Source organism: Protopterus annectens, chromosome 11.part0 (assembly GCF_019279795.1).
Source record: "Protopterus annectens isolate FY-2018-M chromosome 11.part0, PAN1.0, whole genome shotgun sequence".
Lineage (NCBI taxonomy): Eukaryota > Metazoa > Chordata > Ceratodontiformes > Protopteridae > Protopterus > Protopterus annectens.
Window position 1 is genome coordinate 1,062,359,590 of NC_056745.1, and position 24,407 is coordinate 1,062,383,996.

At 37.7% G+C, this 24,407-nt stretch overlaps 1 protein-coding gene across 1 annotated transcript in view; it reads right to left on the reverse strand.

Moving 5' to 3' along the window:
• LOC122815696 (mucin-19-like) overlaps positions 1-24,407 on the reverse strand; it is a 1,162,279-nt gene that overhangs the window by 765,049 nt on the left and 372,823 nt on the right. Inside the window, exon 7 of the mRNA XM_044088411.1 lies at positions 3,059-3,266. Within this exon, the coding sequence (XP_043944346.1) occupies positions 3,059-3,266 (208 nt within the window). The remainder of the gene's footprint in view (positions 1-3,058; positions 3,267-24,407) is intronic.

A 24,407-nucleotide genomic window follows, 5' to 3' on the forward strand; every position in this document is an offset into this window, starting at 1 on the left:
CCTACAGGTACTGGCAGGTGATCTATGTCTAGCATATGAGGCATTCTTGGATCCAGGTTTTATGGACCTTTTGCACATCCACAAAATGAAGAACATCAGAACCACTAGATTCAAGGATTTAAAATTTGCTTGTGACATAAATAAGACATGTTCGCAAGACAGATCTGTGTTTCAGAAGATCTCTAAGCTCTGGAACAGGCTCACAATCCATGTGAAGCAGAGATCATCCCTAAGCCTGTTTAAACATAACCTTTACCAATGGATGGGAGATCAGAGATTCGCCCTGAGTCTGGCCCCTATATCTCTGAAAGACACAGGCAGACAATAATGCCCAGACTAACACACCTCCAGCATAACCTCTAGAAACTTCCTAACTAACATACCCCCTAGTAATAAATGCACATAATACATATGGGCACAACTGGGTTGGATTTCACAGCTAACCTTATAAAGGCCCTGGTGGTAATTAGCCTGGTATATAACTATGGACCTATGAACCTAGTAAGAGTACCCACTAAGACAAATAATATCTTGTATCGTCTTTACTAACAAGAAAATATCTAGAACTGTCCCTTGCTTATCTTCATCACTTGTTAGGTTTGACCATGAAGCAGCCCCCTTCAAAATACAGCTGAAATCAGAGACCCCTTATACCCAAGGTACCTTTACAAATTTCTATAAGACAAACTATCTAGTCCTAAGTGATATATAGGCAAATTTCATCTCCCCACCAAACCCAATGAATTCCACTGAATACATAGAAATGTATACCAGCACACTATACCAGCATGTAAGCAGCTGCATACTGTAGATGCAGCTGTACCCCATAGAAACAAGCACAGGGCAAATCATAAAACCATAATATCAACTAGCTTTATAATGACAGGTAAATAATTTTCACCATAAATTAGAAGAGTAATCCTCAAAATGTAGGAGCCCTTGTAACTGAAATAAATGAACAACTCAGGAACCAAATAAAATCCATTAAAGTCAAATATGAGGCAGAAGTAGCTACCAAAGCCAAACACTATCACAAGGCATTTTTAAGTTAGTTATGTTTGTAATCTCAAAAGTACAATACTGTAATGCCCTGAGCTAATTGTGAACAATGTTATCTACACTAAGGCTGAAGATATAGTGAACCTACTGGCCAATAAATTTTGGTCTAACTTTACTCCTTTCTCCCATATGTCTCTTAAAATGTATCTGACCCTGACTGGCTTGCAACTATCACACAAGACCACATTTTAAAATGCTATCCAAAGCTAAAAATACCACATCATTAGGTCCTGACAATATCCCAGGATGCATCTTAAATAGCATAAAACATGATTTAGCCACACCTCTATCAACACTGCTCAGTGTCAGCCTCCATACAGGTTCTGTACCAAGCAAATGGAGAACAGCTACAGTCATTTCCCTCATTAAGGGAGGATCTTCCACAGACACAGGCAAATTACAAACCCATATGTCTGAGCAGCCTCATATGTAAAGCCATGAAAGAGTCATCATAAAATTAATCAATCAGGACCTAAGGAACCTCCAAACACTGACATACCTCAGTTTGGATTTATCACGGGCAGATCATGCTTACTTAACTTGATGGATTTTTTGAAAAGGTCACAAAAGTAATGCATGAAGGCAAAATGGTAAACTCTGCCTACCTCAGCCTGGCCAAAGCTTTTGAGAGAATTCCCAATGCAAACATAGTAAAACATAAATAAACTGGGAATAAACTCCTATGTCACCTGCTTGATTGCCAAATGGCTCACAAATAGGATGCAGATAATTAAAATAGGTGAAGAGACCAGTCACCAGTGGATTCCCCCAAGGTTCTGTGCTGGGACCTTTCCTATATGGCATCTACTTTTTTTTAAATAAAAGACAATAATAAAGGGCTCTGGCTGACCAAGTTTGCAGATGACTGCAGGCAGTTCTTGAGTCTCCAAATGTCGTAGCCATTCTGCAGGAAGGGCTGTCCCAAATAAATAACTGGTGCTGAAACTATGGACTGAGAGTAAATGCCAAAAAAATGCATTATTATATCCTTTGGGAAGTCATATACCCCAGGGAACTCCCTCACTGGCAATATACCCCTAAGAGTTGACCTAGTTGTTCAGGATTTGGAAACTTATGTAGATAGTGACCTAACTTTTTATCACCATGTCTCTGTTATTATAAGAAAGTCCTCCTTCTATATTGCACGGCTTATAAACAAATGGATTGTGTCTAGATCTAGGGATGTTGTTGCTCCTCTTTACTCAGCCTTTATTAGGACAGTCATTGAGTATAATGCACCCTTTGACATGTATCTGTCCAGACACATGCAACAACTGGAACACCCACACAAATACCTTCCTAAAAGGATACAAGGCCTAGAAAATATGTCCTACATGGACAGACCCAAAGCCGTGTCACTATATGCAGTATCCTACAAACTGCTAAGAGGTGACCTGTGTCTGGCATAGAAAGCATCCTCTGACCCATTATTGATAGATTTACTGGACATCAGCAAGTCAGATGGCATCAGAAATACTAGGTCTAGGGATCTAAACCTCTTCTGTAACATCAACAGAATGGTTTGGAGAGACAGATATACCTCGCAGAGGATACCACTGTTGTGGAGCAGACTCCCCAGCCACATAAAACAAAGTTCATCCCTGTCTATAATCAACTGCAACTTAGATCTATGGATGGGAAACAGAAAATTTACTGCAGGACTGCCCTTGTACTACTAATGGACAAAGACAACTCTTAAATACTTTCTCCCATGCATGGGTCCACTCAAGTTATCTATGATATGATATAGTTATTTTCATTAGGGGTAATATATAATTAACAACCATGGGATGGGTAAGGTAAATCTATAACCAAATGGGATAGATTATTTCAAGTATAAAAAGGGAAACTAGCAAGACTTAAAATGGCCGGCAAGGGCAATTAGCTTAGTACTTATCTATGAACCTATAAACCTATGAAAATAGGGCACTTAAATACAAAAAAAGGAAAATGCTGCTGCAAAGCTTAATATTATTAAAATATTAAATGCATGACATACCACACTGTATATCTGGGTCACTTCTCCAGGCATTCACTTCTGAATAATTTGCTGATCCTGTGCATTGGCGAGATGCTTCTGAAAAGCTGGGGCATGCACTTTGTTTATCTTCACCAGAATGGCTGTACTCAAGTGCACACATTTTAATGATTTTATCAATGGCAGTGGTTCGGCAGGAACTGGTGTAATTTTTTATATGACTGCAATGCTGAAAAATATGTTTAAAAACAAAAGTTATAAAAGGGAAATGTGATTAAACTAAGTCATAAATGGTTTCAGCAATGCCAATACAACAAAACTCAAATTGGCAGTTTCTAATAAATATTTTAAAATAATACTGTGATGTGATTTTTATTATGGTGAGACTAGCATGCATTTCATTAAAACAGCTAAAAAAGAAGAATCATGTATGCTGGGCACTAACAGATTGGAACCAAGCATTAGATCAGATTGGTAATATGTGTCATATAGAAGAAGTATTTTATTATGACAAATTTTGCTCTGAAAAAGATTTCCCATAATCATTTGTTATTATTTTACCTGTATATATATATATATATATATATATATATATATATATATATATATATATATATATATATATATATATGTGTGTGTGTGTGTGTGTGTGTGTGTGTGTGTGTGTAGCATTTTTATCCAATCTCCTTATGCCAATTAATACTTTTTAAACAACCATATCTGTCTGATTCACTGTGATACATATCCAGCGGTAATTGAACATCGTTACTAAGAAGGATAATGTGTCTTTAGCTATTTTCATGTTAAAACACATTTTTAATGCATACCTATCACATGCTCTTAATTTTGCTACAGAATTTACTGAGTTATTCTCAAAACTGTGATTTTGTGGCAAACACTGACTATTTTTCAAAAAGCATACATTTTATTAATGGGAAAATATATATCAGAGTAAATTCTCCATCAGCTTTCAACATACACAACATTACAGTGTTCCTTATTTGAAGCATAGCATTGAAAACTAAGTAAATTGCTGGAAAAATGCCTTAATTAAAACATGCATTATTTCAGTAATTTAATGACAGCAAAGAATAGTCTATTCATATATAAACTGAAGCAAATACACAGATTGTATTCTTCACAACATTTTTACTCAAAAGCACTAGTTGACTGGGGATTTATGGGTAGATGGAGGAGCTCATGAGTTGGATCTGAAAGTCTAGCGTATGCAGCCGAGTCAGATCCAAGGTCGGATCTGATACCCATCAGTTGAGGAAAGAATGAAAAGGATATCAGATCAATACAACTTATGCTATGCAAGATCTGCAACAGAAATAATCAATAGTTAGGCACTGATAAAAGTACAGTTGTGTAAGTAAAAATATTGTAACAGTAGATGTTTGAATGATCGCTGCTGCAGTAGTCTTAACTATATGGGTTACACCCAGCCAAGGATATAACATCTGGTCAGATCCAGCCAAGGATATAAGATCTGGTCAGATTCTAAAGATTAGGGGCACCTTTCATGCATACAAACTGTAAGCCAGCTCAAGCTGGGCTGACCAAAAAGACAGGTTTGAGCACCAGGTCCTTCAGAGTTTTCATGCCAACAGAGAGAGAGAGAGGTTGAGTCCTGAAAGGGCAATGTAAGAACAACAAGTTTTGTTCTGTTCAAAGACATGCATCTGGAGCCTTTCTCTCCGGGCCTCTGCTGAAAACTGGATATGTTCTAAGTCAGACTTTCCCAGTTAACAAATGTAAAATAAAATAAATAAACAAAAAATAAATGTCCACACCCTGGCATAAACAACACACCAAAAAACAAGAGGGATGGAGGGAGGGGAGAGGCTACTGTAGCAATGATCATTTGAACAGCTACTGTTATGGTAGGTTTACTTACACAACTGTAGTATTCATCATATTGATCACTGCTGCACAGCCTTAGCTATATGGGTAGATTACCCTAACTTGCAGTATTTAGAAGGTGGAAGAAGAAGGCTCCAGGAACCCCTGAAGAATGTTCTGAGCAAAGCCTGATCTGGACTGAGAGAAGGAATCAGGCTTGCAATACTTGGCAAACATATGTACAGTGGACCAAGTTGCTGCTTCTACAATACTTCTAGAATACAACCCTTTCTGAAAAGCTATAAATTAAGCTAAGGCCCTGGTAGAGTGGGCCTTGACACTGCCTGGAATAGTTTTGCTCTGTTGTGTACAACAAAAGTTATAGTCTTAGAAAATTATTTGGAAATAGTCTGTTTTGATGTACCTTCTTCTAATCTTCACAGGAAATTAATGATTTATCCAAAGATCTGAATGATTTAGTTCTGTCAAGACAGCCCGTAAGTTATATGTGGATATCCAAGATAAGGAGTATCCATGGGGAGATGTATAGTTTGGCTTAAATTAAACTCAGATACCATTTTAGGCATGAAAGAAAGATTAGTTCTCAAAGAAATCCTATCTATGTGGAAAATGAGATAGGGTTGACTCACTAAAAGAACATCCAACTCAGACACCCTGCTTTCAGAAGTCATAATAATCAGTAAAATTATTTTCCATGTTAACCTCAAGTCAACCAGGGTAACTGGTTCAAATGGAGCAAGTGTTAGCTTCTCTGACACAAAATTAAGATCCCAAGGAGGGACCACCAGTTTTCCTGGAGCCCCCTTATGCAAAACTCTTTTCAAAAACATTTTAACATGAGAATGCATTGAAAGAGGAGGATCCATGGGCAGACATGTCAAAATGGACAATAAATGGACCTTCATGTAGAAATAAAAAAGACCATAGCAGAGCCACTCACTCAAATATTGAAAAAAAGATTACAACTAGCTCTGAATGGTTGCTGTTATGCTGTTGGCAACCAACTAGAAAACCTTTTCCATTTCCTAATATATGATTTCCTAGTAGCAGGAATTCTTGCCTCCATTGGTACTTGCCGCACGTCTTCAGTAAACAGGTGCCTAAAGGAAATTAAGACCCTATCATCCAGGCTGTCAGTTGAAGTTGATTGCTGTTGGAGTGTCATAAATACCCCTGATTTTGTGTGAGTAGATCCAGTCTGTGAGGAAGCTTGTGGTAACTGCCCCTGACCATTTCCAAAAGAAGGGAGAAAAAAAAAACAGTTGGGTAAGTAAACTTACTTTAAGAGTAGATATTCAAATGACCAATGCTGTAGTAGCCATAGCTATATGGGTTACATCCTACCAAGGATATAACAACCAGACAAGTTTTAAATCTTCAGGGCAACTTCTATTTGCCTAAACAGTTAGGCAGCTCAAACAAGGCTAAATAAAAGACAAGTTTTTGTGTGAAGCTCTTATGAGCTTTCCTGCCAAAAGAGAGAAGGAGGCAGAGCTCTGAAAGGACAATGATAGAAACAACAAAAAATAAATGTCCACACCCTGGCATAAGAAAAATATACCAAAAGACAAAGGGGATGGATAGAGAAAGGGAGCGGCTACTGTAGCAGTGATCATTCAAACATCAACTAAAATGGTAAGTTTTCTTACACAATTGAACTATGTTCATTATACTGATCACTGCTGCAGTAGCCTTAGCTTTATGGATAGATTACCCTAACTACCTACTACTGAGAGGTGGAAGGAGAACAGTACAAGATCACCTGGAGAATGGTCTTGACAAAGCCTAATCTGGACCTACAGAAGGAACCAAACTTATAGTGCCTTGTAAAAGTATGCAAATAAGGACCAAGTAGCAACTTCTATCATACTTCTAGAATACAACCCTTTTCAAAAAGCCATAGATGAAACCAAGGCCCTAGTAGATTCAGCCTTGACTATGCCTGGAGTAGTTTTGGTATGGTGAGTATAGCAAAAGATACTAGCCTTAGACAACCATTTGGAAATAATCTGTTTTGCCAAAAGTTGTCCCTTCTTCCCTTCACGTGAAATGAACAATTGATCTAAAGATCTGAAAGATTTAATTCTGTCAAGATAATACATGAGTTATCTTCGGACATCCAAGGTATGGAGTATCCCTCCTCTCTCATTTTAAGGTTCAGGAAGGAAAATGGGGAGATGAAAAGTTTGGTGTAAAGTAAACTTGGATACCACTTTAGGCATAAAAGAATGATTAATTCAGAATGAAATCCTGTACCTATGGAAACTGAGATAGGGTTGACTGACCATAAGAGCTTGTGACTCAGATACCCTTCTTGCATCTGTCAGAGTAATCAGTAAAGCAGTTTTCCATGTTAACAACTTCAAATCAACCAGGTTAGTTGTTTTAAATGAAGCACATGTTAGCTTCTCTATCAACAAAATTAAGATCCCAAAGAGTGGCAACCAGTTTCATGTCCTCTTATGCAACACCACTTTCAAAAACATATTGACATGAGACTGTATTGAAAGAAGAACATCCAAGGGCAGACATGCTAAAATGGCTGATAAATGAACCTTGATAGAAGGAAAAGAAAGAACATAGGATATCAACTCACAAATATTGTAAAGCCAAAGAACAACTAGCCTTGAATGGGTGCTGGTTATATGTTGTTGGCAACAATTATTAAACCTTTTCCATTTGCTACGACATAATTTTTTAGTAGCACATTTTCTTGTCTCCATTAGTACCTGCTGCATGTCCTCAGTAAACAGGTGCCTGAAAGGATTTAAGACCATATCATTAATGTAGTCAATTAAAGTTGATTGATGTTGGAGTGTACCAGCAAGATGTATTATTAAATTAAAGACATGGCAATGGGGAAAAAGGATGCCCTATTATTGTAAAATTGATCATGCTATTATTGGAAAATGAATTTTAGCATAAACATCCTTTGTTTAAACACAGTTTTTTTTTTTTTTTGTAAATGTTTTATAGATGATTTATTTTTCAATTTGGAATGGTAGTGAAGCAATTTTAAAGGTTTTTGTAAATGAAATTAATCACAGTTCCTCCTTTTTAAAACTTACAATAGGTGAATTTGGTTAATGAGTTAATTATTTGTTTATTTGGTAGTAAAATCTACAGAAAACAGAAAAAAGGATGCCCCATTTTTGTAAATTTGATCATGCTATTATTGGAAAATGAATTTTTTGCACAAACATCCCTTGTTTAAATACAAGGTTTTTTTTTTCTATAAATGTTTTATAGATGATTTGTTTTTCAATTTAGAATGGTAGTGAAGCAATTTTAAAGGATTTTGTAAATGAAATTAATCACAGTTCCTCCTTTTTAAAATTCACAATAGGTGAATTTGGTTACTGAGTTAATTATTTATTTATCTGGCAATAAAATCTACAGAAAATCTACTTTTACAAATAATTATGCACATGCTAATAGTGCACCCCAAGTTTATGAAAAGGAATGTTATAAAGGGACAACTGGTAAGAGTTTTCAGGTTAACATCTATACATTATGACTTTGTACAAGAAGTTAAATTCTTCACAGAATTGTTTTTGGAGAGGGACTATAAACAAGATTTGGTGCGAGGATTTCTTGATGAAGTAGTCAAGAAAACAGAAAGTCACCTTAAGCCCATTATGAAAGGTAGTGTTAGAAAAATATGTATTTGAACATATATAAAGTGCTAGTTTAAAAGTAAATAGTATATAATGCATTTTATTCTATTAATAATATGGCAATAAGAATGATTTTACATGTAATTGCTTGAAGCTTTGGAACTGCAGTGTATTTGAACTCTGACCCTGGTAGTAGCCAGCTCAGCAAGCTTATGTTTTTCACAAATGATTATCTGCTGGGTCAGGAAATTAAATGTATAAAGCATTGAAAATCTTCTTCTCCTTCCTCTGGGACAATTGGCCTTGTGAATGTTACCAAGATAAGACACAGCTGCTGAGAAAATGTTGCAAGAAGAACAAAGAAGTGTATTACACGACTGAACCAACTATTGTATTCGAGCAGGCCTGAAACCTTGAAGGAGTAACATTTACAGAAAGACATTATAACTGACCAGGTGCTTTGCAAGGCTGTATTATTCCCAAGGGAAAGCTTTTTTTAAAAAAAAGTATAACATCAGCAATCTTTATGAACAGAATGCTGTTAGTAAAAGTGATGTAGATGCCCTATGACTAACCACGTCAGTAAGGTGGGCAAAACCTGAATGAAAATACTATAAAATATTGTGTACTTCCTGCATCATGCCAGACAAAACTCTGTACTTGTATGTTTTTTTGCCTCCTGGCGTACACTAGTAAATTTTTGCATCTGAACCTCCTGTGGTGTTATCATTGTTTTTATTTAACAGTTTGGTCCTTCTTGAATCGGAAACCCTCAGACAGCTACAGATCAGAGTGTACCGGTGGTCGAACACTGCGCAGGAGAAGCTACCAAAACAGTTCTTCTTGAAATACAAAGACCTCCGACTGAATTGTCGTTTTGAGAGGCTGGCCACTTTCTGATCTGCGGCCAAAGAGCGGTCTCGAACTGGTTGACTCAGGAGGCCCAGGTAGGAAGATATTTGCCTTTTTTCTGTTTTAGATCAGGGACTAGGTAGCAGTAAATACTATTGTCAGAAGATTTGTTATACAGATCAGGGACAAAAGGAAATTACTGTATATTTTGTCAGAGATTAGGGAAACAGAATAAGGTAGGCAGTCATTCTAGATAAAACTGTGTAAGGAACTGAAATACCACGTGGTGAAAAGGGTTACATAACATTTTCTTTTAGTATGGGAAATCAGTGCACTAAAACATCGCGAGATCCGGCCCTAACTGAAGACGCAAAATATATGCAATTACAACGGGCTGATAATGTAAGGTATTATACAAAATGGGTTAATAAATACGGATTTGATGGTAAATTAGATAAAATTTCATTAGTTAAACTTTTAAAACAACTTAAATCTGACGCAGAAGGTCAGGCAAAAAACAACAACGATCAGGCATTCCTCAGGCACACAGGTGGATTGAGGAAGTAAACCGAAGGGAACAAAAAACTAAAAATGCTAAGACATTATTTTTAGATAAAGAGGATAATAATACAGTAATAGCGACGGCTCCTCCTCCCCCGCTCCCTCCGATGCCTTTCTCAGGATATGAAGCAGGAGGACAAGCTGGTCCACCTCCACGTTATCCCGATGTCACAAGAACATTAAAACCATTTGTTAGAGATCCTATTGAAATGAGGTCCCGGACATGCAAAACACTTGGGGACACAGACTTGTATCAAATAGGGAGAAGCACACTAGAGGAAAATGAGGAAGAGATCTGTCCACTAATCGAGGTACCAAATCCTCAGGCAGGACAGGAAGGGCAGGACCCAACTCTTCTAGTATACAGACCATGGACACCGGAAGATATTCGGAAAGCTACAGAGGGAATCACCCATCCAAAAGTTAATTACACAAAATTTTTACAAGATTTACAAGGTATGAGACTAAGTTACCACTTGAATGGGGAAGAAGTAGAAAAGGTAGTTAGACAAATTGTGGGTCCAGACTGGCACATGATTTGTGGCACCTGGAATCCTTGTAATGCAGAGCTTAAACCACTCCCACATAGTGACGCAGAACTAGACAACAGAGTGAAAGGTCTTACAGACCGAATTTCCAAAAAATGGAAACCCAGAGCAGATTGGATTTGCATTAACCAATGCATACAACAAGAGAATGAAACTGTTGATTATTGGAATGTTTCAATAACCATAGTGGTATGGCTATTCCTGAAAATCAGACACATGATACCTCGTATGAACAGCAACTGAAAAATGCGTTTTTGAAAGGTTGCATTGCACCTATCAGTAGCTTTATTACGAAGCATATGATAGATCATTGAACAAGTAGGCTACAAGCCTTACTTGAATATGCTAGACATGCTGAAAGACACTTTAATAGTAAAAAGAAAAAGAAGACACAAGTCTTCACTGCTGAAGACGGAGCTGAGGTTTTTGTAGTACAGTCCGGTAAAAAGGGTAAGAAAAATGCCCAGGGAAATAGACAATCTGACAAACGGTCAGAAGATTTTGAAGAGAGAAAAAGGAAAGGTGACTGCTTTAAGTGCGGAAAGAAAGGACATTTAGCAAGGGATTGCAGGCTAAATAAAAAGGTGACTACAGAAAGTAAAGGTGATGAGGACTGACTATATGATAGTGATGAAAGGCAGAAATCATCATGAAGGGCTAATAAACAAAGGACAAATGTAAATGTAGTAGAAGAAACAGAGGAAGTGCAAGCAGATGTAGAGGATGAAGGAAGTGAAATTTTAGATTTGGCATTACTGAGCTTGGAGCTCTGTCTGGCAGACACAAAACCGGAAGTTACACTTCTGGTGGAGGGGAGGGAAGTAAAATTCCTGTGTGACTCAGGAGCATCACGAACTTTGATACACCCCACCAAGTTACCAGAATATTCTGAATCACCTGATTATATATTAGTAAAAGCAGCAAACGGACAGCTATATAGGGAACCACTCTCTCATGATATAGCAATAACTGACCCTGTTTCAGGTATGACTCAGAAAAGTAAAATTGTAGTTTCTGCAAAATGTCCAGTAAACCTACTGGGAAGAGATCTTATGCAGATATTTGTCATAGCTGTGGTTCCCACTATGCAGGGTATGGAGGCACAAAGACAAATGGATATTTTCGTGGTGCGACCGGAGGGTGAGACTTTTTACTGGTACAGCCAGGACCTAGTTACGACTGGTCCAGGGGCAGTAACCGAGGAACTGATGAATGTAGCCATCAGTAAGGCCCCCTCCCTTGACACTGACCAACAGCATTTGTTACATTGTACTCTATACTACTGTAGTATGCCAGGACCTGATAAAGAATATGAGCAAGAATTATTCAAAAATCCTGCTAACAGATTAGTATTACAGACCTTGTATTGGGATACTGAGGGAAACAGTGTGGTAAGCTGTTCATTACCTTAGGAATTCATGACACTGTACAAATCTAATCGACTACCACATGTCAGCTTGACGAAAAATAAGAATATAAAATGGGCGGACTTAGGAGAAAAAGTAACAAGATGGGAAAAACAAACTGATTTAGAATTATCAGAGCAGGGAATACAAAAACAGAAATTGAATTGGCTAACACAGACACATCCAGCTGTACACTTACAAACTAGTGAAGACAGTTGATTAGCGTTCTTATTAGAAGAAGAAGAAAAAGCCTTGTGTGACATACCAAAGATTCTTTGGTCAATAGGTAAATCAGATGTAGGACTTAATCAAACAGCAGGACCAGTTACTATTACACCAAAATCAGCATTTAGACCACAGAAAAGACAATACCTCTAAAGGAAAGATGCAGAGCAAAGAATCAAGCCTATAATAGCAGCATTACTCAAGGAAGGAGTACTGGTAGAATCTCTTGATTCACCATGTAATACCCCTCTATTTCCTGTTAAAAAAGCAAACGGGGGAATGGCGGATGGTACAGGATTTACAAGCTGTAAACAATGCAATAATACCTACAGCACCTACGGTGCCAGACCCACACACCTTGTTGAACGATTTAAAGCTGCGACAAAAATATTTTACTGTAGTAGACATAAGCAATGCTTTCTTTTCAATACCTATACATCCTGATAGCCAGTATTGGTTTGCATTTACGTTTCAGGGTAAAAGATATACCTATACTCGGCTACCACAGGGATATTGTGAAAGTCCAACGATATTTGCACAAGAAATGGCAAGCAACCTGGCAGGGTTTACCCCACCAGGAGGTAGTCAGATTCTACTTTATGTAGATGACATTTTGCTAGCAGCCCCCACCCAGCATCAATGCAGGGAGGATACAATAGCATTATTGAAATTTTTAGCAGCACAGGGACATAAAGTAAACAAAAGTAAGTAACAACTTTGGAAAAAACAGGTCAGATACCTAGGATATGTAATATCCAATGAAGGTAGAATATTAGACGAAGACAGGAAAACAACAATTTTACAAGCACCTAAACCAGCGACCAAGAAGGAAATGATGTCCTTCTTGGGAACAACTAATTTTTGTCGAAACTGGATATCAAACTATGCTTTGGAATCTGCTCCACTGGCTGATTTAATATATAAAACACCAATGGCAGCACAAGATATATTACAATGGACACCCGAAGCAGAAACAGCTTTCCGCAGACTAAAACAATTGATAGCTTCTTCATTAGTTTTAGGACTTCCGAATTACCACAAAAGATTCTTTCAGACCGTAGATTGTAAACAGGGATATATGATGTCAGTTCTGACGCAACAGCATGGGGATAAGCAACGCCCCATAGCTTACTATTCATCACAGTTAGACCCAGTGGCACGATCGTTGCCTCACTGTGTGCAAGCAGTGGTCGCAGCTGCAATGGCAGTACAGGCTTCGGCCTCAGTGGTGTTATTCCACCCTCTCACATTGAGAGTGCCTCATGCAGTCGCAATAATTTTACTGCAAGAAAAAATAGCATATTTATCTCCTGCTAGACATCTTTCATGTATGACCATACTGCTGAGCCAACCTCATATGGTAATTGAACGTTGTACAACATTAAACCCGTCAACGTTACTTCCAACTCCTGTGGATGGCACACCGCACAGTTGCCTGCAGGAAATTGAGCAAATAACTTTGCCCAGACAAGACCTCACTGATATGCCCTTGGATGATGCCAAGGTGACATTTTACGTGGATGGCTCATGCAGAAAGGGTCCTACAGGGAAAAATCTAGTAGGGTATGCAGTGGTTACAGATACAGAGATCTTAGAAGCCCAACCTTTACAGCATAACCTATCTGCTCAGGCAGCAGAATTGATAGCCTTAACACGGGCTTGCACTCTAGTGAAAGATAAATGTGTAAACATATATACTGACAGTCAGTATGCTTTCTCTACAGTGCATGTTTTTGCGCAACAATGGAAAAATAGGGGAATGATAACATCTAATGGCAAACCGATTAATCATGCGCAACTTATTTTGAACGTATTACATTCCATTCAGTTACCTGCTAAAGTAGCTATTTGTAAATGTTTAGCTCATACAAAACAACAGGATAGAATTTCAAAAGGAAATGCAAAAGCTGATGCAGCTGCAAAGCAAGCAGCCTCAGACTCAGAAACTTTACTTTTAACCGAGGAATTACAACCCTCTGAGATTTTAGATCTAGAAATGTTAAAAACAATGCAGACACTAACTATGAAAACAGAGAAACAAAAATGGGAGAAATGAGGTGCAATCCTCAAAAATGGACTATATGTCTCCAAAGAGAAAAAAACAATATTACCGTCTAATTTATTTAGATATGCAGCTTTGTTGAGCCATGGGCAGTGCCATGTCTCAACAGGGGGGATGGTACAGTTAGTAAATCGAATATTCCAAACATACGGATTCATAAATTATACAAAAAAATTTTGTGCAGCATGTCATATTTGTAACAAACATCATGCGCAAGGGGCATTCAAACCCAAGCAAGGGAGTTTTCCTACACCACCATATCCGTTCCACACTATTTGTATGGATTTCATAGAATTGAATAAATGTGAAGGGAAAAAATACTGTTTAGTAATTATAGATATGTTTTGCAAATGGGTAGAAGCATTTCCAACTAAAAATCCGGATGCAGCAACCATGGCAAAAGCCCTAGTAAAAGAAATAATTCCCAGATTTGGCATACCGGAAAGAATTTATAGTGACAATGGGACACATTTTGTTAATCAGACGATTCACCAGCTTGGGAGATTCTTTGGAATCTCCTTAAAAAATCATTGTACTTACCACCCACAGTCTGCAGGACTGCTGGAAAGGTACAATGGAATTCTAAAAAACAAATTGAGGAAGCTAGTGAGTGAGACACAGAAAAACTGGATTTGCTGCCTGCCTTTGGCACTGCTGAACATGAGAACAGTTCCAAATGTAAAGGGTTTGACTCCCTTTGAAATTATATTTGGGAGGGCATATTATGTGCCACAGTGGAAAGCTCTCATGCCTGCAGAACTAGAGGCTGACAGCTCATTAGCTAGGTATATGAGAAAACTGTTAACAAATAAAACTGTTTTGCAGTTGAACTCTTTTTCAGATAAAAGACAGACCAGACCGTTAGAAGCAGTTCTGACTCCGGGGACCTGGGTGTGGTTGAAGGTTACGAAGAGGAAGAATTGGGTGAGTCCAAAGTGGGAAGGACCGTACCAGGTACTGTTGGCAACGCCTACTGCAGTCAAAGTTGCTGAGAGGTCGTCCTGGGTCCATCTGATGCACTGTAAACTGGTAAAGAATTTTCAACTTGATAAACATTTTGGGACTGATACACAACAAAGGCAGGATGGCCAAGAGCAAAACAAGTAAAAATACAGATCAACCACAAAGATGTTGCTTAATCATCTTGTTGACTATGCATTTATTGACTATGATTGTGATGACCTTCCTTTTGTTGTGGTTTTTCCTACATGTAACCACACAAGTGAAAGTGGAGAGACGTGATGAACTGTCTATAGACTAGCATCCAAACTTTAACACATACCTAGCTATGAAGCGTGTATATGTAGAGACTATGAACATTTAAAATTGCTGGGTTTGTACTGCTATACCAACAGCATATGGAGGACTGTTAATGTCCGCTGTCCCCTTGGGGATAAATGAGACTTGGGAGAATTTACTTTTTGATACAGGATCTGTAAGATCACAAGACAAAATTGCATTGTATTTGCCTATTACACAGAAAGGAATTGTATGTTTTCATAAGAATGATACACTTCAAGTGGGTTGGAGTAACTGTAATATAACCATATCTTATAAATGCTACATTAAAGTTAAAGATAGAGGCACTGTTTGTAATACGAATTATGATTCATATTTGAGTTTAATGAAAACAACATTAAGTGATGTGCAGAGAAATCCTGTTTTGCATAAACAACTGTCTATTATAGACAAGAAAATGTTTCATTCAGAATTAACCTGCATCAGTACTAAAGTAGAAAACTGTTATTTTGTTTGTGGGGAAAAAGGCATACAAATGGCTACCTGAGAATTGGTCCGGCAGTTGTTTTTTGGGTTATCTGGTTCCAGCCATAAGACATACTGCAGAATTAAATCTAGGTAAGATACGAAATGTGAGAGATGTAGCCCGGAAACCTGAAGGTCCAATCGGAAAACCTGTAAATCCAGTGGAACAAATCGAAGCTGGTTGGAAAGACCATCATTCCGTAAAAAACAAAGAAAAATTGACTCATATGGACTTGAGTGACAGTGTAATATCCTGGGCTGGAATACTTCCAGCATATGGAGCAGTCAAATCGATCTTGGAGTTGAGAAAGCTGTCGAAACTTCTCGAAGTAATGAGTAATGCAACTTTTTCTGCTCTCGAACTAGTGACTGATGAACTGAATGCAATGAGAACTGTAGTGGCGAGAGGTGGTACGTGCGCGCTTATCAAAGAAGAATGCTGTGCGTTTATACCAGACAACTGACATGAAATTAATGACCACCTAGAGGTAATACAGCAGGTATTGGCCATGACTGAACCCGGCCCAAACCCACTGACAAACTTTTTCCAGAGTCTGTTTGGTGGGTGGGGTTCTATCCTAATGAACATCTTGATTGCTATTTGCGTTGGTCTGCTCCTATTAGTAGCATGTGTCTGTTGTGGGATTCCCTGCATGAAAAGATTAATCAAAGATTTTATTGATATTTCTGTAACTGAAACTTTGTACCAAGACATTGAGTTAGAAAAATTAATTTCAGATGAAATTCTTTCCGAAGTATAAACTAAATGACTTGCTTGGTTGAAAGTCATTAAAGGAGAAGGCCAGGGGACGAAATGACATTGTTTATATTTCAGAATAGAATAAAAGTATTAAAAGGGAGGAAAATGTTAGAAAAATATGTATTTGAACATATATAAAGTGCTAGTTTAAAAGCAAATAGTATATAATGCATTTTATTCTATTAATAATATGGCAATAAGAATGATTTTACATGTAATTGCTTGAAGCTTTGGAACTGCAGTGTATTTGAACTCTGACCCTGGCAGTAGCCAGCTCAGCAAGCTTATGTTTTTCACAAATGATTATCTGCTGGGTCAGGAAATTAAATGTATAAAGCATTGAAAATCTTCTTCTCCTTCCTCTGGGACAATTGGCCTTGTGAATGTTACCAAGATAAGACACAGCTGCTGAGAAAAAGTTGCAAGAAGAACAAAGAAGTGTATTACAAGACTGAACCAACTATTGTATTCGAGCAGGCCTGAAACCTTGAAGGAGTAACATTTACAGAAAGACATTATAACTGACCAGGTGCTTTGCAAGGCTGTATTATTCCCAAGGGAAAGCTTTTTTTTTTTAAAAAAAAGTATAACATCAGCAATCTTTATGAATAGAATACAGTTAGTAAAAGTGATGTAGATGCCCTGTGACTAACCACGTCAGTAGGGTGGGAAAAACCTGAATGAAAATACTATAAAATATTCTGTACTTCCTGCATCATGTCAGACAAAACTCTGTACTTGTATGTTTTTTTTTTGCCTCCTGGTGTACACTAGTAATTTTTTGCATCTGAGCCTCCTGTGTTGTTATCATTGTTTTTATTTAACAGGTAGTTTGATGAATATAGACAGTAACTGAAAAACATCCACCAATAGGGTCAGCTTTAGTGTCCCAATTTATTTGGACAGTAATCAAATTAAAAATATCACTAGTGACTGGAAAATTGTACAGGGAAATTTAAGTAAAGTATTTGGTGAGGCACCACAATTTATATACAAAAAATAAGTTAATTTTATGAGATTATGTGAAGGACAATTTTACAATCAATGTCAACAAGACAAATTTAAGTATGTAATCTGGTAAACAATGACGATGGTGTACATTTATAAACAGAGGAAAATTTGTGTTTTTACAACATGGAGAAAATTTTACATCAGTATTTTTTCAACTGTCATAATACATAGTTTACACTGCTCAATGTAGTAGCTGTACATGTTTTTATGTAAGCAAGACAAAAAGAAGGTTCTGGGAACATATTAAGCAACATGAGACTCATATAAGAAGCAAAAGTTTGAAAAGTGTTTTAGCAAAACACAGCACTGTGTGTCAGTTTTACCAAGTTTAAAGTGTTTTGGACAATGTACCTAGCACTGTAAGAAGAGGGTATTTAAACAATGTTTTGGAGGTTAAGGAACTGAAACGGGAATTAATTTTAAATTCTGTTATTTTTCTGGGTTTGAATAAAACTGAATATTACATGTTATTTGAAATTTCTTCCAGCTAGAAAATGAAATGGATTGTAGTATTTACTTACATTTTTAGGCTGTACTGGTTGCGCATTATATGTGACATCAACAAGTCATGTCACTGTAAACTGATATTTAAACAATGTTTTAACATCTTCTATATTTTCTGATGTAGTTCCAAAGCTTATTGAATGAAAGTGCTGAAAGAAATCTGATAAATACTTTTTGTAGTCTTATATCAGGTACGTTGGTCCTGAACTCATAGTATTTCTGAGGGAGTGAGAATCATCAGTTTTCTCCCACTGAAAACACTGGCACATTCTAGCAATAGACAGAGAGAAAGCAAAACCCTCACTGGGAGAATCAGAAACTGAGTTTTCCTTTGAGTCTGAATCAGAAATATGAGGAACAAAACATTGTATTGGTCCTTGCCTCCTCATGTTCAGAATCTTGAATCTCTTCAGGAAAAGAGGTATCCTTCTTTCATTTATCAGAAACTACTTTATGAAAGGGACCAATAGCCTGAATTATTCCCTGAGCCAGACCCAGTCAACTCTCAGTGTAGCTATATGCATGGTTTTCTGTTTCTTTTTGAAAGGAAAGCTGGGGCTAGCCATGTTACTAATGACAGCAGCTTCCCCAGGGATAGGTACAGCATTCTGACACAATAGGGAAACTTTTCTTGTACCGTTTCCCAGGAACAAAAAGAATGGCCCTCCTTAGCCCACTGAGGGGACCCCGACAACCCTAGAAGATGTGGCTAATCCCCAGTCCATAGTAGCTGAAGGTGCTACACCACGGGGATATAGGGTAAAAGAGAAGTGGTCCGTGATACAACAAATGGCCTCAGGACAGTCACCCACCTCTGGATGAGGAAAATTGCCAGCCTGCTATGGTGGAAAAGTCTGTTTGTTTATTTTTTTCTTTTTGTGGCTAGAAGTGGCTGGAGGAAGGACTGACAGTAGGACTGGTATTCTGTTCCATGGTCAAGCCAAATGGTGCTTCTTTCCAGGTGAAGGCAAACTGCAAAGCCCACTAAACACTACCAGTCTACAAAAGTTACTTTGTTGATAGATAGAGTAAAAAGTACTTTAAAACACTATGCTAGCCCCACAGCCTTGCAAAGGTAAAATAAGCACAATTTCTCCAGATCTAAAAAAAAAAAAACATGTTTTCAGTTAATCCCTAACACCTCTCTTGGTCTTTACATCTACTCTTCCTAACTCCCCCTTATCATCCTCCTATGTCCACCTTTAAATTTAGTTTTTTTTTTCTTTAACCACACCCACAGCTATAAAATTTCTCTAATATTCTTACTTTTTTTCCTGCCTTCATTTCTCTATCAACTTCTATATCCTCTACACACACTGCACAATTACCTTGATACAACCTGCATCTACAACACTTTAATTCTGTATCTTGTCTTTTGTTTTTCCTCTATTCTTTACTCTATTTTGAAACTTTTTACTTAGTGTGATCACTTGTCCTTGATTAACTAATTATTATGCACTCGTATGTCTGGCTAATTTATCTCTGTGGATATGAACAGACTATTGTGTTGTTCCTTGTAATTCATCTTTGTAAAAACAAACAGATGTCTCTTTGTATTATACCTTGAACTACTGCAAGGATTGTATTAGTCACAGATTGATGCATTGAACACTGTATTTGTGTAATATTTGTTCTGATTATATGTGGAGCTTTTATCCTCAGGCATCCACTGAAATGGGGCAGGTTTTGCCCAGTCAGACCTCCCTGGTAAACAAATGTCAAATAAATAAATAAAAGAAAGAAAGAAATCTACACCACCTTTTAAACTGAAAGGAAAAACTAGCACTCCATGTAAAAGTACATTACAATCTTGTGGCAGTCTATAAAAGCACAACACTCTTAGCTTTAAAATAATGTTCCCAAAGGGAATAAAAATAAGAAATTGACATTTTTCCCCAAAGGGAACATATCTGCCCAGCAGAGGAACAGTACAAGTTGATTACTGATCCTCAAACGCCTCAGTGGAATGTACTCTTCTGCATCAGTAAAGATCTGGAGGGCTTCTCACCCAAATTTGCCTTTTAGTCACTCAGCTTGAGCTGTCTGACAGTTTGGGTGCATGGAAGGTGCCCTGAAACTTGAAACCTGGCTGACTGTTATATCCCTGTCAGGATATAACCCATACAGCTAAGGCTACTGCAGCAATGATCAGTATTACAAACATCCACATTTGGCTGAGCCAGAAAGAAGTCACCACAATGATGTTGAAAGATTCCTTCTGAATCTTCAGAAGTAACCTGGATATTAGAGGAAAGGGTGGAAAACCTACATGAGCAGTCCTATCTAAGAAAAAGAAAAGGCATCTGTCTTCCAGGCCTTCTTGCATAGAGTCCAGGAGCAGAATTTTACCATCTGATTGTTCAGAGGAGGCCAACAGGCCTACTTGAAGAATTCCTCAGAAATGGATCAATTCTTGGAAGACCCCCCCCCTCGATATAGATTCCATTAATGAGGGTCTACCCTTGTCTTGCTCAGCTCGTCTGTAACACAAGTTTGCTCTGACGGAATGTGGGATCCTTGCAGACTGAGACTGTGCTGTGAAGCTGAATCCCAAACTAACACGGCTAGTCTGCAAAGTGGGTATGACCTAGTCCCTCCCTCCTCTTGCTTGTCGATGTACCACATGACTGTAGTATTGTCTCAGACAGCTTAAAGAGGTCCCAGGGACAGAGGATGATTCACAGAGCTGAAACCTATGATCAGGGCGAGCATCTCTTTTATATTTTTGTGCTTGTATCTGTCCTAGGTGCCCCACAAACTTTGCACTTTCATCTCTCCTGAAACTGCTTCCCAAGCATCTGTGGTGACTGACTGCTTCAGAACAGAGAGGGAGACGGGATGACTCAGATTTAGGGATATTTACTTTCTACACCAAGTAATTTATTTTCTGACAAACCCCAGCTTTGGGATTTGGAAAGACAAGGGATTTTGGTATTGGGACTAAACAGACTTTAAATACCATTGTATCTTTCACATATAGAGTCTTGCCAGGGGTGTCATGAGAATTATAGATGCCATGAGATCTAAATTCCAGAGGTATTCCCTTGCATTGTCCAAAGTGTGAGTGGAAAACCTGAGGAATAGATCTAGATATAGCTCTATTTTTTCCTGTAGAAGAAAAACTGTTTGAACGGAGGTATCTAGCTGACACCTCAGGAAAACAATCCTGTGAGAAGGAGTCAAAAAATAATTTTGAATGTTCTCTCGGAATCTTAGCTTGTGTAAGAGATTTCTCAATTAATTGAGAATCTCATGACACTTTGAGAAAGACTCTGCAAATATAAGTAAGTCCTGTAATTTGGAAAAATGTGGCTGCCCTGTAGCCTTCAATGAGCTATAACTGGAGCTGGATAATTTGTAAACACTCTGACTGCAGTGGATAGTCCATAGAGTTATGCAGAAAACTGATACTGTAATCCAAACATACAAAATCATAAAAAACACGTGAGGTCTGGATTAACAAGGATATGATGATAAGCATCTTTTAAGTCTAGTGCTACCAGAAAACTTTTATAATGAAGAAAAGGTAACAGGTTGCAAAGTGACATCATTTTGAATTTGAGCACCATTACAAATAGGTTTAGGAAAGAAAGATCCAGAACTGGTTGCCAAGTATTTTCTTTCTTTGGCACAAAAATCATCCTTGAATAAAACCCTTTCTTAACCTGGAAAGGAGGAACTGGTTCTATCACACCCTGGGACAGTATGTGTTGGAGTGCAGTGATTAATAAAATAGTCTTGTCTGGTGGATATGAAATTACAACCTGGAAAGGAGGACTTTCCTCCCATTGCCATCCGTAACCTTAACGAATGATCTTCAGAATCTGTTTATCTAAAACTATCTGTTGCCAAAGAAAGAAATGGAGATTTAGACTTTCTGGAAGGGAGAGACTGATGGAGGAGCTCTTAAATAGCCATTCTGAGTTGTAGGACTGGCTTTAATTTTTTGGAGGGTTCTGAATTCTTTTTGAACTCCCCTTCCCATTTCTGCATTTTATTGAGACTTTGTTATTTTTTATTTTTTTTATTCCAAAAATTGGATGATTGGCTAGAGAATCTCATAGAAAACTTGGAAAAGGATGGCTGAAAACTCTTAGAAATTCCCTGGATTAACTTACCCCATTCATCACAATTTTTGATAGCAGAGAAACCAAATACTAAATATCTAGCCAAAGGACTATATACGATCTCCTTTTTCACATCATCCGGAACACAGCCAGGGAAACTTTGTCAAAACAGTACTGCTTGCCATACCCCTTGAAGAAGAATCAATGAGTCATACAAGCACTGTAAACAATGAGTGGTGCCTTGTACAATTGAAGAAACTTAATTATTTAGACCAGATCTTTCTCCACAAGAAAAAACTATAGACAAAGCATTCCTTATACTTACACAATTAATCAGAATAAACTTTAACATATGAACCTGACAATTTAAAATTCTGAAAATCAAAGTTACAGAAGCATACACTTTTCTCTCCATATTTATCAATAATCTTCCCATCCTTGTCAGAAAGAGTGGAATTGGAATTAACCAAATGTTTAGCAGCAGTCGGATTAACTAAAACTATAGCTGCTAGGTCAGGTTTGGGAAGAGTTGTAAAACATTAAAAGACTGAGGAACTTTATATATTCTGTCTTTTTAGGGGCAGCAAGCTAACCATCAGGAAAACTACAGGTAGTGACACACACACACACACACACACACACACACACACACACACACACACACACACACACACACACACACACACACACACACACACACATCCTACAGAGCTGACATTACTCGGGGAATGGGTAAAGGTTCTGGAAATTCCTTCTGTGACACCTCATAGTATTTTCTGAGAGACTGAGAAACCTTTGTGTTCTCCCACTGAAAACCACTGGCACATTTTGGAAATAGTCTCAGGGAAAGAGAATCTCCTACAAGAAGAATCAAAAACTGAGCTCTCATCTTAGTCTGCATCATTAAAGTAAGGAGGATTGCCTGCATCTGTCCCTTCCTCTTCCTGTTCATATTCAGAATTTTGAATTTCTTCAATAAAAGAAATATTCTTCTTTTTTTACCAGAAACCACCTTATAAGAAGGATCCCTGAGCAACACTGCGTAAACTACTCTTGTCTAAGGAAATATGAGGAAGAGTAAATACATATTTATTTTTGCATTTTCTTTTTGACAGGATAACTGAGGCCAAGAGTGTTATTACTTGCAACGTCAGCCTCCCTTGTTCCCTCTCCTATGACTGACAAAAGTGGTTTTCCTGTGCCTAGGGAAGGGACCCCAACAGCCACAGAGGACATGGGTAGCCCCCAGTACATTGTGGCAGTAGAAACTACACCAGATAGATCTGGTTTAAAAAAAATCAGCGGTCTGAGGAATCAGCAATGGCCACAACAGACTCACTCACTTGTGGTTGAGGCAAATTGCTAGCCTACCATTGCTTAACTTTTTCTTTTTGTAGCTGGAAGAAGGACAGGCTGAGTGTGGAACTGGAGACTGTCCTATGGTTTAGCCAAAAATGGTGCCTCTTTCCCAGGAAAAACAAGCAGCAAAAGCTGGTGACAATTTAGTGTTTAAAAGTCACTTTCCCAACAAAAACACAGTTAAAAGTACTTTAAAACTTCATGCCAGCCCCAACAGGTAAAATAAACATAGTTTCTCCAGAGGAAAAAAATGTTTTTCAGTTACTTTAAACAACTTTTAAACTAACAGGAAAAAAAAGAGTGCTCCAATTTAAAAGTAGAGATATGACTTGTTAAGGCCCCTTAAAACATACACTTTAGCTTACAAATAACTTTCCTAAACAGGAAAGTTCAAAAAGTAATGATTTCTATAAAGTGGAGTATTTTTCCACCAAATGGAACTTATCTGCCCAGCAAGAGAAGAGCACAAGCCAATCATTGATACTCAAATTCTTGTAGAGGAATTGATTCTTCAGTGGCAAGAAAGCTCAGAAATGTTTGGTGCCCAAACCTGTCTTTTTAAAAAGTCACTACATTCATTGTATTTGTGATCAAACCAACCTCATACATGGTTAATACTAACTTGTGATCTTTGCTACATAATTCTACAACTTTGGAGTCAGACTGCATTTAGAAATTTTACTTATAGCCTGCCTGGGACCTACTAACATACTACTCAATTACTTCTATAAATTATTACTTCATAGTAAATTATTAAAGTGTCAGCAT